The 16,861-nt window shown below is 45.5% G+C and overlaps 1 protein-coding gene across 1 annotated transcript in view; it reads right to left on the minus strand.

Moving 5' to 3' along the window:
* LOC306933488 (ERC protein 2-like) overlaps window positions 1–16,861 on the minus strand; it is a gene marked incomplete at its 3' end in the record, with an annotated part of 259,097 nt that overhangs the window by 175,966 nt on the left and 66,270 nt on the right. The window contains exon 9 of the mRNA XM_079515739.1: window positions 14,272–14,439. Within this exon, the coding sequence (XP_079371865.1) occupies window positions 14,272–14,439 (168 nt within the window). The remainder of the gene's footprint in view (window positions 1–14,271; window positions 14,440–16,861) is intronic.

Raw genomic sequence — 16,861 nt, forward strand, 5'->3', positions numbered from 1 at the left:
GGGAACTCTCCCTTCGAAAAGTGTTCATTGAGAAATGCATACAACACTAATCACATTCTTGTGATTAGTTGACAACTAGGGTCAACTAGGGTCCAACATACTGTAAATCAGCCATCAGTGGATGAAGAAGAACAGCGGTTTCATACTTTGTAGGCAGTTTCACCAATATGAATAATGTTAGTTGTTTATTTTAATGAATGAAGACATGTGGGGGATTTACTTGAGTGTGTGTGTGTGTGTGTGTGTGTGTGTGTGTGTGTGTGTGTGTGTGTGTGTGTGTTGCAACTGCCCCCTACGTGTGTTGTGTTTGAGAAATGGGCTCTGAAATTGCTTCCATATGTCCGCAGTGGTCTAGGTGATGCTCACTGGCCCTCTGAGGCCAGTTGATGGAACTAAGAGGCCCCTGGGAAAAGACACATGGAGGAGAGGAGAGGAGAGGAGAGGAGAGGAGAGGAGAGGAGAGGAGAGGAGAGGAGAGGAGAGATTGTGGCCAAGTTGACTCTTGTCCAGTAGTTCACACAGATGAGTTGATTAAGTCCCTAGCCAAACACTAAAAAAAGATCACACCTGTATGAAGTGAGGGGCGCTCTTATTACATTGCACATTCCGTGCTCAGCCAATCAAATCATCACAAATGGCATTGCTGCCAATCACAATTTGCACCCTCACTTTTCCGTCTTCACTTGTCTGCCCTCACTTTTAGCTTCAATGTTTGCATTGGTTCCCATCCTTTTTATACTGAAGTACCACCTATGAAAATATTTGTCTCTCCATGTACCACCATAATAAATGACATTTTTTTGTATTTAGTTATGAGTGTATTCCTGCCTTTTTTGATCCATTCCTAAGACAATAATGCTGCTGCTCTGACAAAACTCATCCTAATCACTAATCAGCACAACTGATGATATTTCTAATGTGATTAATCCGTTCTCAGATCTTCTATTAACGGCTAGGTGTGCTGTCATGCCCGTCAAGCACGGCTGGATAGCCTATTTCAACCAATTACTTGGTCAGAAGAACTACCTGTAGTGACAAATATTTCATTCCACTTTTGTATTGAACCCCTCACACATCAATAAACATTGAACCAGTGGTTTACAACAGAGGGCGCTCTTCTGTAGCTTGTGAATGATCCCAGGATCACCGAAGAATACACCCAAAAGCTTGATCACAACAAAACCAGAGTAATCTAGTAAGAGAGTGGTGACACGCTTTGATCTCGCCGCAAAGCCGGTACCTATGGGCGATAGTTCAAACATTGCTCCTATGGCTGGAACTATTCCATTGAGATAGAATGAGCACTTCCGCATTCCATTGTTACAATGAGACAATGAGAGTCAACGGGAGTGTCATTACTCTCTTACTAGATTACTCTGAACAAAACCAACCTTGTTGAGTTACCGTGTATAGAATTTATTAATTTTTTAAAATCCACTTTTCTCTGCTTTCTGTTGCTTTTTGGCAAAAACAAGCTACATCCAACTGCCAAATAACTATGGAACGGATTATCGCGACAGCACGTCGACTCTTCAAGACTCTTGAGACCGTCCGTAGGGTGGATCGTTGTGGAGAAAACAACTCTATGATTTATCAAAGGTTAGCAAAAACGGAATCGCTGGCAAGGGCAGCTATAGACGATGTTTTACCTCTGGCGGTTAATGAGTCAAGCCCCTCGAAAATGATCCAAAATGCCGCAGCACGGCTGGTCTTCAACCAGCCAATAATTTCACATGTTTTCCCCCATTTTCCCGCTCCCTTCATGAGCTTCCACTTGCTGCCCGCAGCGAGTTCAAAACACTGACGTTGGCCCGCGAGGCGACCAGAGGCATGGCACACCTTCAAGGCTTGGTCCGACCGGACAACCCTTTCCCACTCACTTACATCAGCTGTACAAGCCTTCCCTAAAAACACCATGGGTAATATCTCTGTTCCACAGGTTGAGGGGCAGGGGGGAGAAAACTCCAAATGTTACTCAGATTCTTTACTTAAGTAAAAGTATCAATAATGCAATGTACAGTAGAAATACTCCAAGTAAAATTTCTGGAATTCAAAATGTACTTGAGTAATAGTACAAAAGTATTGGCAAGTAGTCATTATGCATAATATCTCCTTTCAAGTTTTCAAATGTTTAAAAAAAACCTTCACATCTCATTTCAAGTTTTCAAATGTTTAAAAAAAACCTTCATCACAACGTGTCGCAATGATATAGTATTGGAAATTGAAAATACTCAAAGAGTGTGTGTGTGTGTGTGTGTGTGTGTGTGTGTGTGTGTGTGTGTGTGTGTGTGTGTGTGTGTGTGTGTGTGTGTGTGTGTGTGTGTGTGTGTGTGTGTGTGTGTGTGTGTGTGTGTGTGTGTGTTTTGAAAGGTTAAGTGGTGTGGACTGAGTGGGGTCACCCTCGGGATAGGAGAGGTCAGCTCCAGCAGAATGGACACACTGTTGTGCCTGCTGGTCACTGTCATCAACTCATTGCCTCAATGGTTAACTGGCCACCGACTGACTGACTGACTGACTGACTGACTGACTGACAAAAGCCCACCAGTATGGGCGGGTGGGCGGACAGATGCACACACACCTGTTGCAGGAATGGACTAAATATACCCAATTAGCAGTGGTCTTCAACAGGAGGTTCCCAGAGTTACTACAGGGGGGCTGTAGTAACTCTTATCTTTTTTTTTTTTTTTTTTTTTTACATTTAAGTGAATTCTAGCATCTCTATTCTGAGGGGAACTTTAGCCAAAATAGATGATCTACAAGCTTCACGATCGGCAATTTATTGGCAGATGTTTGAGGGGGGAAAAAAAGAGTAGATTCCCTGTGTGTGTGTGGGGGGGGGGGGGGGGTACTGCTTCAGCTCTCTCTCTCAGCTAGGTTGTCCTTGGCCTGAAACCCCTGCATGGTTAATATAATAATCTATCCCCTAATTCAGCGTATCATTTTGGCGTGCAGAACAGTGCACCAGCATGCTTACAGCAGTGGTTCTCAAACCTTTATGTCTCAGGTCACCCCTGTACGTCATCCAAGGTACATCCTGAATTACATTGATATTTTATAGGACGTAGCATTCATGTCATGTTACGTTATGTAAAGATGTAAATATTTCCCCCTATAGTACAGTCACGAGGACAACTTGAGAGAACAGTAGTTTCCATTACAACAGATTTAGGGGGGGGGTTGGTGGTCCGTCTCACCAAGTATAGATGGTTTAAGTGGTTAAACTGTTACTTAAGTGATATTGATAAATTCTAAGTCTACTGCGGCAACCCTGGACGTCATGGCACTTTGGCAACCACTGGATTGATTGATTGACTGATTGAACACTTTAACCGTTTGCAGAAACAGCAGAGGAAAGTACAGTTCAATACAAGGTCTACTATAAGACGATTTAACCCATTTTGGGCGGGAACCCCCGTTATGCATTATGTCATGCTTTAGCTATTGAAAAATAGCAGATCTACAAGCTCATAGCGCGCCACCAAGTGGCGCGCTATGAGCTTGTAGGTCTGCTATTTTTGAAAAATCGAAGAACGACTGACATAGAAACATGGCTTTTTCAGAAAACTGTCAGGATGTAGAAGACATTTTTAGAATCTGATCTCAGGTCAAAATGGGTTAAAACAAGAGAAAGCCTTGGCTTGTTTCCATTGGGGTCCTTCACATTCAATTCATCTTACAGTATGTATGATACAGTATATATGCACGCATCACTTGATTTCTGAGCAAGCTATAAGAGTTCTGGTGTCTTTCACCAAGACTATGCGCGCTAAAATCCGGCAGCGTGCACGAAGGTCTGGGCTCTCTCTCTCGCGCCCGCGCGCCCGCGGCCTCGCGCTCCTCGGCCTTGCACACATGTTTACCTCCCTTCCCTGTGTAAACCATTAAATATCTCATCCCTGTTCTGACCCCTATAACTCCGCTTTATGGCTTTTCCACATGGTCTCTGAAGAACGCGCGGGGGCTTTACTTTGGACCGCGCCATGTTTGTTCTGGGGGGCCCTGACACGGCGCTGCTAACGCCGCGTCCCAAACCGCAGGCCCGACCCGAGAGGAGGAACCAAGAGGGAACACGTTGCCCGGCCGGGGCCTGGGAATGGTCACGGCGGTCAGGCCGGTTCAGATGAGGTCATGTTATATCGGGAAACCTGGAAACGCTTGGGCAGTGGTGGTGTAAAGTAACAAAGTACATATACTCAAGTAGTGGGCTAAAGTCAAATTCTGAGGTATTTGTACTTAAAACTTCCAATAGGCTACTTTTACTTCTACTCCACTTCTCGGATCCAAATATTGTACTTTTACTCCACTATATTTATTTGAAAACTTCAGTTAAATAGTTACATTGTAGATTTTGATTATCATTACAAAACATGCATTAACCACTTCAAAAATATACATTTCGACCATTTGAAAATAGCCGATCTACAAGCTCACAATGTGTCACAATGCGACACATTGTGAGCTTGTAGATCGGCTATTTTCAAAAGATTAATTAAGATCTCATTTCAAGTTTTCAAATATATACAAAATGTGTATGGTATACCGGTAAATTTAAAAACTTGAAATTAGATGTGAATACTTTCATTAAGTACATTTTGAAGCCAATATGTCTATACTTTGACTCAAGTAAATGTTGAATTCCAGACATTTACTGGTAACAAGAGTATTTCTACATTGCATGTATTGATACTTTAGTGCGAAATCGAAATGAGAGTACTTTTTCCATGGGGAACCTGGAAACGCTTGGGGAGAGAGGAGGTTCAATGTATCTGCTAGCTGGCTGGCCGGACAGGTCCAGAGGGGTGGTTTATATATGTGTAGTGTAGCTCAGTGGTCAGCCCTAGAAGCAGAGAGCTGTTTTCCATGTGTTTACGCCAGCCTGTTGGAGTCTTTAGCCAAGTTCATCAGGTTCTCACCTGCTTTCAAGTCCTCACGTGCCCTCTCTCTCTGTCCCTCTACTCACTAGTCACTACAGTTTATTAACTCATTGAGACCTGAGGCCGATTCTGCAAGTTCTCTGAAAAACACTCGTTGCTATTTTCAGCGAATGTCAAACTTTTTCATGTCAAGGACCCCCAAAATGATACAGTATGTATTTGGTCACCGACTCCCATCTCAAAATATTGTTATTCCAGGAACCCCCCCCGGCCCAGAGGACAAAGATTTGAGTTAAAAATATTTGCAAAAAAATAAATATATATCACACCTGTGTGAAGTGAGGGGCGCTCTTATCATCGTAATCCTCATACATCATCTCATTCCGGCCAATCAGAATTTGCATCCTCACCTTCGTCTTCAATGTTTGTGTTACGCAATGTTTTTGTTTACACAAACGCTCAACATTGTCCATTAATTGCCAATGACATTTAATGTTTGTGTTAGGACAAAATGTGGGTTACACACACCAACAGATGGACATGACTAGCGCCCCTCAAAACAATGGCAGATCTGCAAGCTCATAGCGTGGCACGAAGTGACGCACTATGACCTTGTAGATCTGCCTATTTTCTTGAATAGCCAACTATTGTGCTAGATATAACTCAAATCTAAAATGACAGACGTTTTCCTGGTGTTAATGGGTTAAGAGACCAGGTGGGGCGGGGGGGGGGGGAAGAGGGAGAGAGAGAGAGAGAGAGAGAGAGAGAGAGAGAGAGAGAGAGAGACGAGGGCGACCGAGTAGCCAATAATAGTGGCTGAGCAAGCGGATGACCTACTAGTGGAGCTATGGACCATATACATTACCCCCGTTACCGCAGTGTGTAACGCAAAAACAAAATGGCTGCCAATAGCAGGAGCCGTGTGTGTGTGTGTGTGTGTGTGTGTGTGTGTGCGCGCGCGCGCGCGCGCGCGCGAAGGGGGGGGGGGGGGGGTTGAGAGATCGGGGTGTCAGCCGGGACTGAACGTGGCAGAGAGAGAGAGAGAGAGAGAGAGAGAGCGCAACGCCGGGTGAGCGAGTACAGCGCGGGGGGAAAGTCCGCGGCGGCCGCCGTATAGCGAGCGCACATCAGGGTCGAGACCGCAAAACGGTCGCTCCGCCTCACTACCTCGGAACGCCGTCCATCAGCGAGGAGAACAAGGAAAGATCAACATAAGCCTTTAAGACCTCGTGAGGCAACACAACGCCTTCTCCAAGGGCCATTCACACTACAGCACTGGAACTAGCACTGTAAAAATAGTTTTAAAAATCATTCTTCTCTGTCAAGTGGATGGCAAAGTTCACGCCGACTATTAGAAAACAAATAAAGTGGTGAACGATAATGGTTGTCTTTATAGTGTGAATGGCACTTGAATCAGTAGTTCTCCCACTATTGATATCTTTCTAAAATTGTTCAAACGTTTGAAGCTGCACAAGCAGCTCGTGGCGTGCTGTGAGCTTGTGACAACTGCCATTTCAGTCGACGCTATGAAAAAAAAAAGAAAAAACGGATGCTTTGCCGGTTTGAATGGGATAAACAGGCCAGGAGAGACCACAGCACACACTGTCCTGTCACATCATTCACCATCTGCACACCACAGCTACACCCATCCATCAACCAACCAACCTATACCAACCCTGCTCTGCTCTCTCACTGCCACCCTCTTCTTCTCTCTCTCTCTCTCTGTCTGTCCCTCTCCATCCATCCTCTCTTTCTCACCGGTTTACTTGGTCCCTCCCTGCTTTCTTTCGCTCTCCTCCCGGTTCGCTCCGCTCCGCCGCTATAGCTGCGGTCGAGGTTCGAGGCGGAACACTTTCATTGTGCTTGTGGCCGAAGAGGACAATAACATAACGAGACAGGTCGGGAGATTTATCGACGCCGTGTCTGACCACTGAAAAACCCTATACCGCCGTCGCGGTTGTCGGCGGAGAAACCTCTCATCTCCAAATTGTAACTTTTAATGTGTATTTGTTTTTCCTCCATAAATTAACTTGACGCATACTACGGCGTCGTCACGCGAAACCATCAAAAGTTAGCATATCCACAAGCTCGAAACGAGGCACGAAGCGACGTGTTCCGAGCTTGTGGAAATGTTCCTTTTGCGGTTTTTGAATTTGAATTCTGAGAAGGGAAGGGAAGGTCGCAAGAGCGAAACGTTGCTCTGTTATTTAAATAAATGCTCGTGAACCTAGCAAGTGGCAGTGTGCGGGTGTCCCTCCTTGCTTCAACGAATTTGAATTCTGAAAAGTACAGTTGGAGGCCATCGATATTGTCCTTTTCTTTTTGCTGAGGTTTGCGTGATCTGCGCAAAAGGACAGTTAACCCATTTTGGGCGGGAACCCCTTTTGGTGTTTTAAACATTATGTTATAATTTAGCTCATAGCGCGCCACCGAGTGGCGCGCTATGAGCTTGTAGGTCTGCTATTTTTGAAAAATCGTGAAAATATTTATTTCAGAAAACTGGAGGATTTAGAAGGATTTTTTTTAAATTTTGAGGTCAGGCCTAAATGGGTCAAATGATAAGGGACAATATCGGTGGCACCCAACTGTAGCAAGTGGCAGTGTGCGGGTGTCCCTCCTTGCTTCAACGAATTTGAATTCTGAAAAGTAGAAGTTTTGGACATGTGGGGTTTCCACCCGACAGACGCTGTACAGTTGGGTGCCACCGATATTGTCCCTTATCATTTGACCCATTTAGGCCTGACCTCAAAATTTAAAAAAAATCCTTCTAAATCCTCCAGTTTTCTGAAATAAATATTTTCACGATTTTTCAAAAATAGCAGACCTACAAGCTCGTAGCGCGCCACTCGGTGGCGCGCTATGAGCTTGTAGATCTGCTATTTTTCAATAGCTAAATTATAACATAATGTTTAAAACACCAAAAGGGGTTCCCGCCCAAAATGGGTTAACTGTCCTTTTGCGCAGATCACGCAAACCTCAGCAAAAAGAAAAGGACAATATCGATGGCCTCCAACTGTACTTCGCTGACCGGGGAGAGACCCTCCTTTCTTCACCACGTTATCCTGTTATGACACGCCCCAAAATAAGGGTGCCACGTGGCGAAGTCATTATGTCACCCGCCTCAAAACTCAAGAGAAACGGGCCTCGCCACGTTGAAACACGATGAAGGAGAAGCATGAAATATGACGGCGTGTGCAGTATATATATAGAGGAAAAAAATGGCATGACGCCCAATTAACCTGTTCCGAATTATCTTCTGACACTTCTGCGTCTGCCGAGTAAGCAAGCGACCCCATGCCGTGTTATTTAAGAGCATAGCATTTCAATTTAAAAACGTATGTGTACTTTAGGCTATCCGATGCCAGCTGTATGCTTTGGCTGTACTTTCTTCAGTTAAAAGCTAAATTTAGTCAAAGAGCCTGAGTGTATCCATCTATCTCCGACCCCCCCCCCCCCCCCCCCACCCCCTTGTGGTTGTAGTCCTGGACCTTCTGTCATTGGCTGGTTAAATATGCAGAAGGCTCCTGATAGGTTATCTGATCTGCTGGAGTCTGGTTACAAAGCTGCATTCTCCTGCAGAACTGAGCAGGGCGCACACGCACGCACGCACGCACACACGCACACACGCACACACACACACACACACACACAGGTAGACTGATAGAGCCATCAAATTGAACGCACGCACGCACACGCACGCACGAGATGCTCGCAATCAGCTCCATTTAGAAGCTGTCCTTTTAGCTTTGACTGACAAATAAAATACACTCCCATCTTGTCTCATTCTCTCGCTCAACGCACACCGACTCCTCTGTTTTCGGGGCCGTACAGGGGACGGAAACCCAATATTTTGGAGATTATTGTGTTTCGTTAAAGTAAGACCCTGCATATATGTATGCGTGTCACAGGCTTCTCCATGTATTTGTTTGGAGCAGTGTGTCTCCCTCATAAATCCAAAACGGACTTTTCAGGATTAAAAAAGTAAGGTATAACAAAAGCATCAAAAGTAGCAGATCTACAAGCTCAAATGTGGCGGGAAGCGACACGTTTTGAGCTTGTAGATCTGATACTTGTAGATCAAGCAATTGATGCTTCTGTGCGACGCCGTAGCTACAATCATTTACGAGGAAAAAAAAAGACAAAAAGTTAGAATACGGAGATAAGAGGTTTCTTCCGCCTCGACAGCAGTGATGTGTGTGTGTGTGTGTGTGTGTGTGTGTGTGTGTGTGTGTGTCATTGTCGAGGCGTTTTACTGGGCGACGTATTAAAGATAAAAGCGAAGGGAAAATGGGGGAGAAGAAGAAAAGAACGCCGGATGCGGGGCGGAGTCAGAGATGGATGGAAAATGGGAGATGAGACGGCGTGAGAGAGACAGATAATAGGAAGGAGCTCCCCTCTCTCTCCCCCCCCCCCCTCCTCCTCTGACTGACTGACAGATAGACGCCGGAGGAATGTCTGCTCCGAAAGGAGCCCCCCTGGTCAGACAGCACTTACAGCGGGAAACCCAAGCCTTTCCCAAGCAGGGGGAATTAATGCCACTTCAATACCAGGGAAAATGCTACTACACACAAGCCCCGCACGATGAGAGTGGAGCAATCAGTACTGACAGTCTCTGCGCGTGCGTGCGTGCGTGCGTGCGTGCGTGCGTGCGTGCGTGCGTGCGTGCGTGCCAGATAATTACAGTTCATACAGTAGTAGAATTTAGGAAAGACTTCTGGTTGGGATTAGACATTTAGAGGTTGGCGGTAGGTAATATGGTCAGAGTTACAGTATTACGGTCGATTTAGAGCTATATTGACAAAAGCAGATCTACGTGCTTGTAGATCTGCTATTGACAGTATAACTATAACTTTGAAAATGTCCCACAAAAATATACGAATGCACACTTGTGTGTGTCGTGTGCGTGTGTGTGTGTGGTCATATCCCGTTACAGCCAACCATGTACAGTATTGCAGCAGCCTATACAGTATTAAGAAGTGGTTCCCAAATTTGTTTTAGCTCGAGACCCCAAAGTGAAATTTGATGTCTTCCAGGGAGCCAAACTAGTGAAAATACAATATTGCGCACCTGCTATTTTCACAAATTCTTACTTTAACATATATGGAATTGAATAGGAATTTTGTAATTTATGAAATTGATTTCTTTAGAAAAATGCTTGACTATATATATATATATATATACATATATACACACACACACACAAAGCCAATTCCTTTAAGTATGATGTATTCATCTAACTGCTAGCGTCAAAAAATTCCTTGCACATGTATAGACAATTAGGCCTAATTTTGGCCCAAATTGCTTCCTGTAATGAAGAGTTGACATCGTTAGAGGGCCATTCTCAGCCGCCGAATGCGAGGAGATCTAAAGTATCGCTTTCAGCTCCACATAGGAGAGAGCACACACACACACACACACACACACACACACACACACACACACACACACACACACACACACACACACACACACACACACACACACACACACACACACACACACACACACACACACACACACACACACACACACACACACAGTTGCCTGCAAGCCTCCCTGGATGCCAACGATGAACCTCTGCCCCACATTTTCCAGAACGGCCTGTTATAGCGCCACCATGAGGCAGCTTTTCACATTTTTTACCTAAAACTGTACCGATCTGCGTGAAACGTTGCATGCACACTCCCTAGAGGCCAAGGACAAACCTTTGACCTGCATTTTCCGCATCTGCCTTTTATAGCGCCGACTTTTATAAAACACATTTTTTTATATTACTCCAAAAATCTCAGAAATGGTCATGTGCTCAAGTCGGATCTGTCCGATATTTCATATTCCATCCTAATTGGCTATAATTGGCTTTCACAGTTTGCAAGCCTCAAATCATGAACGCAGCATGCAATTTACGTGAAATCTTTCACACATTTTCTTACTAGGCTGAGGAATATATCCCACCCTTTTCACATTGGCCTGTTATAGCGCCACAAACAGGTTGATTTTTGCAAAACACATTTTTGGAACAAAATGCCTCAAATCATCCAATTGCCATCAAAGGCGTATGAAGAAATGGCACCCTTTTCACATTGGCCTATTATAGCGCCACCAGGAGGCCACAACCTGACCTGCCCTGGTGGAGACCTGTGCCCCGAGGGGCACTTTTTCTAGTTTATTATTATTATTATCATATTTTAGTTTTTACCCCCTCGGCCCTCACCAATATAGGTTGTTCCTATTATGTACAGGTTTTCTCTCGTGAGATCCATTTACTGAAGCATTGACGCGAAAGATCCGGAAAAATAGCTTACTATTACATAATGTGCACCACCACGATTTAACCACTTAAACCCGTGGTTTTCAACTGTTTTTCATATCGAGGTCGACTGTTTATTCGGCATTTGAGCCACAGACCACCATTGGTGAGATTTAGTCTTGCAGACCCAATACTTTTAGTTGGAATATTTTGTTGGCATCAACAGTCTCAGTTAGGGTGGGACACAAACCGCGGGGGGACAAGTTAGGCTGGGACACAAACCGCGCGGGGAGAAATTAGGCTGGGACACAAACCGCGGGGGGAGAATTTAGGCTGGGACACAAACCGCGGCGGGAGAAATTAGGCTGGGACACAAACCGCGCGGGGAGCAGTTAGGCTGGGACACAAACCGCGCGGGGGAGAAGTTAGGCTGGGACACAAACCGCGCGGGGAGAAGTTAGGCTGGGACACAAACCGCGCGGGGGAGAAGTTAGGCTGGGACACAAACCGCGCGGGGAGAAGTTAGGCTGGGACACAAACCGCGGGGAGCGTCTGTTTCCCAGAAAGCCTCTCTCTACCCATATTATCCAGCTCACAAAAGGCCGCTTGCGAAAAAAGGGTCACTTTGACCCAACATTTTGAACTAACAAATTAGCCCTTCATGTCCTCGTAAGAGCTCCAGGAACAACAAAGAATTGCCACAACATTACATGCACACAGGTCAGGTCACGCAGAAAATAATCCAAGTCCTCTGAAGCCAAAGCGATTACAGTACGAGTGGAAAAGTACATTATTCAGTACACAAATCTGCAGCCACGTTCACTCCCCTGGCCGTGCTGTTGTTGGCGGCACGGGCTGCCTGGGAGTTCTTCAGGGAACAAAAATACCTTCTATGCAAATAAACACACTTTGACACTCGCCTACGGTTACATTTTGACAAATCAAGCAGTGTTGCGCGTGTGTGTGTGTGTGTGTGTGTGTGTGTGTGTGTGTGTGTGTGCCCGTGGGTTTCAAATTGGGGGCCATGCCACGGTGGGGGGAGAAAGAAAGGGAATATCGCTATATCGTTGCAGTCGGGCAGAAACCTCTTATCTCCGTGTTTTCATTTTCTTTTTTTGTGTGTGTGTGTAAACTAAAAAGCCCTACTTGATTGTAGTGCAGCGTGTAAAAAGGGGGGGGGGGGGGGGGGGAGGGGAGCCAGTACCCCATGCGCTAACAGACCTAATGTTGCCGTGCATAAGTTATAAGTAAGGGCAGATGGACTTTTTTGTTAAGCCTATGAGGCACCCACCCTCACACACACACACGTTGAGGTAGGTGTGTGACATCGCACTAATTGGACTCAGAGCTAAGGCAAGGTACAAATGTTGTCCATCGATGCACACGCCACACAGGGTAAGGATAAGGAGACACACACACACACTTCTGTAATAGCTCACAGAACGTTGTGTCCGCTGTGGGAATAGCAATGGGTCGACTTCAAGGCCCATGAGAACTACAGTACAGGGAGCGCTTCAACACCAAGCAGCAGTACAAGGCTAAGAACTTTGTTTCCTCCAGCCTAGGACAGTCACACAACCTAAGCACAGACTGGTTGTGGGAGGGTTTAGGACATAACCTAAGCACAGACTGGTTGTGGGAGGGTTAGGGACACAACCTAAGCACAGACTGGCTGTGGGAGGGTTTAGGACATAACCTAAGCACAGACTGGTTGTGGGAGGGTTTAGGACATAACCTAAGCACAGACTGGTTGTGGGAGGGTTTAGGACATAACCTAAGCACAGACTGGTTGTGGGAGGGTTTAGGACATAACCTAAGCACAGCCTGGTTGTGGGAGGGTTTAGGACATTAAGCACATACTGGTTGTGGGAGGGTTTAGGACATTAAGCACAGACTGGTTGTGGGAGGGTTTAGGACATTAAGCACAGACTGGTTGTGGGAGGGTTTAGGACATAACCTAAGCACAGACTGGTTGTGGGAGGGTTTAGTACATAACCTAAGCACAGACTGGTTGTGGGAGGGTTTAGGACATAACCTAAGCACAGACTGGTTGTGGGAGGGTTTAGGACATAACCTAAGCTCAGACTGGTTGTGGGAGGGTTTAGGACATAACCTATACGCACATACTGGTTGTGGGAGGGTTTAGGACATAACCTAAGCACGGACTGGTTGTGGGAGGGTTTAGGACATAACCTAAACACAGACTGGTTGTGGGAGGGTTTAGGACATAACCTAAGCACGGACTGGTTGTGGGAGGGTTTAGGACATAACCTAAGCACAGACTGGTTGTGGGAGGGTTTAGGACATAACCTAAACACAGACTGGTTGTGGGAGGGTTTAGGACATAACCTAAGCACAGACTGGTTGTGGGAGGGTTTAGGACATAACCTAAGCAAAGACTGGTTGTGGGAGGGTTTAGGACATAACCTAAACACGGACTGGTTGTGGGAGGGTTTAGGACATAACCTAAACACAGACTGGTTGTGGGAGGGTTTAGGACATAACCTAAGCACAGACTGGTTGTGGGAGGGTTTAGGACATAACCTAAACACAGACTGGTTGTGGGAGGGTTTAGGACATAACCTAAGCACAGACTGGTTGTGGGAGGGTTTAGGACATAACATAAGCACAGACTGGTTGTGGGAGGGTTTAGGACATAACCTAAGCACAGACTGGTTGTGGGAGGGTTCCGACAACTCGGGATGCCCAAAGACGAGACAGAAAGGCTGGCAAAGTGCCATATCTGCTGCCATATATGGCGGAGCTGCCACTGCTTGTGCCCATGGAGTGCTGAGTGACATGCGTGTTGTTTCATATGAGGACATATCCATGAGTTTGTGAATGTAACCTTTCCCTGTGTGTGGTTATAAATACATTGTTAAACTGTGTGTGTGTGTGTGTGTGTGTGTGTGTGTGTGTGTGTGCTCTGACCGCTTTCTGCAGTGTGACACACTGTGTGACGCACACACACCTCAGTCTGCAGTGTGACAGAGTGTTGTTCCTTGGTGTGTGTGCGTCCGTGCGTGTGTGTGTTGACCTCTGACCTCAGTCTGCAGGGTGACAGAGCGTTGTTCCTTGGCGGGCATGCGTGCGTGCGTGCGTGCGTGCGTGCGTGCGTGCGTGCGTGCGTGCGTGCGTGCGTGCACACACCTCAGTCTGCAGGGTGACAGAGCGCTGCTCCTTGGCGCTCAGCGACTCCTTCAACACCTCGATGTGCTGCTTGCAGTCTGAGTTCTGATTGGTCGCCGTCTCCAGCTTGGTCTGCAGAGCCTGTAGCTCCGCCTCCTTCTTGCTGAACTCCTGCTTCAGCTGCTCCGCCTGCAGGAGTGGGAAAAAAGTACTCAAATGTTGTTCTTTTTTCTTTTTTTTCATGTTTTTTTTTGTGGCTTTCGCCTCAAATGTTTTTAAACTCAAGCAAAAGCACCAATATTTATACAATACAATATAGAAATACTCTGCTACAAGTGGATGTCCGGCATTCAAAATTTGCTTGAGTAAAAGAAAATCGTATTGACATCAAAATGTAGGCTACTTAAAATATCAAAAGAAGTACTCATTATGCTGAATGTGCCGGTTTCAAGTTATATCTTTTGAAAATAGGCAATCTACAAGCTCACAATGTGTCACATTGTGAGCTTGTAGATCGCCTATTTTCAAATGGCCGAGAGGTATAGGGTTGAAGTGGTTAATGTATGTTTTGTAATAATAATCAAAATTTAGTGGAGTAAAGTACAAAAATGTAAATGTACTTAGTTACTTTACACCACTGTCCGTCTGAACACGCACGCGCGCGCACACACTTGTTATTAAAACCATTTTACAGCGTGAAATCAAACTGTCACAGCTCTACACTGTCAACACTACCAGGGTTTGAGAAAAAATGCACATCAAAACATGCACGTGCACTCACATGCAGTGGTGGAAAAAGAACAAAAGTATTGGTATCAAAATGTACTTCAGTACACACACACACACACACACACACACACACACACACACACACACACACACACACACACACACACACACACACACACACACACACACACACACACACACACACACACACACACACACACACACACACACACACACACACACACACACACACACACACACACACACACACACACACACAATTAATGAACATTTTCAAGACTGAAAATGGCATGCAATGACAGGCATGCACACCACGGAGAAGAGAGCAGATGCGTGGTGTGTGTGCTGCCGGGGTTGGGTCAGCATATACGAGGCATTGTCAGATTTATGACAATTTGTAAAACATGGACCAGTTTCTCCCCGGAGTTCATTTGTGGACACATTATCCTCCAAAAACAGAACTTCTTGGACTGCAGTCCGCACAGTCGCTCCATAACAAAACACTGAGTGTTGACGCAAGCGCACGCTCCCTTGAACACGACGAGAGACACTAGAACACACTCCGTCATATCCATCCTCGGCTCCAGGACGCAATTAAAGAGCAGTCCAATTCCTGCTGCATGGACGGCCCGGCCCCGTGGTGGAAAAAAGTACTCCGTTTGGTTTTTACTTTACAACATGAGTAAAAGGTCGGAACTAAAAATTTACTCAAGTTAAAGTATTGGTATCAAAATGTACTTAAAGTGGCAAAAGCAGAATGTAGTCATTATACAGAACTATAGAGCGGTGCCCGATGGGCACTGGCCTACTTGGAACGATGCAAGTTGGAAATGCATGCCCCACCCAGTTATTATGGCTGTGTCCCTTACAGTATATGGAGTTCTTTGTCAGGCATGCCCAAATATGGAGTCTATATGCAGATGTCAGAACATCATTGTGATGTCAGAACAGGCCAGCTCCATAAATGGAGATCTAGGGGTGATCAGGTGTGACCAATTGGCTAATTTAGGCCCTGTCCCTGTCCACGACCAAATATGGAGTCTATCCAAACGTCAGAATGATGTCAGAACAGGCCAGCTCCATATATGGACCCTGTCCAAAGCCCGGGCAGAGGCCTTTTTTGGGGCCGTTCTGGGCAACCGTGGGTCCGACCGACTCGACACCGGGCACTGCACTCCCTGTGGTGACATGGAACTCGCGTGTCGAATTTTAAGTTGGTGGGGCGAACAGTTCCAGAGTTACGTGGATTACACACAGAGACTTGGTGCATTTATAGATATATAGAAGATAGATAAGATGTCCCATTTCATAAGTTATCAAAATTATTTAGAAAATAGCAGATCAAAAGCTCACAATGTGTCACGATGCGATGCATTTTCAGGTGATGTATTAATGGTGAAATGGTTCCAAACCCTGCTTAACATTAGAATTGTTTTATTATGTGACTCAGGTCTAAACTTTAAAAATGTCACCCGTTTAATAAAAGGGAACTATTAGTTGTTTAACCATTATGTCGCAAATGTGTGTCGGTGCAAATGAGCAGTGTGTTGAGCTTAGTCAGGGTACAGGTCCAAGTGGAAAGGGTTTTCAACCCTTTTCATATCAAGGCCCATTATTTATTCGGCATTTGAGCCACGGAGCCACCATTTGATGGCAAATGTCAATCAAAATAACAATTCTTCTACATTCTCTAATTGTGTAGACTTCTTGTAAATTAAGTAATGCCAGATGTTGAACAATAATGAAACTCTTGAGAGTGTAAAATGAAACCAAATGGACCCATACTGATCCATTTGGTTTCATTTTACACTCCCAAGAGTTAAAGATCCAGAAGGGTCCTGACTCCTGAGGGTCCATTTGG

Source organism: Electrona antarctica, assembly GCF_951216825.1.
Source record: "Electrona antarctica genome assembly, chromosome: 2".
Taxonomy (NCBI): domain Eukaryota; kingdom Metazoa; phylum Chordata; class Actinopteri; order Myctophiformes; family Myctophidae; genus Electrona; species Electrona antarctica.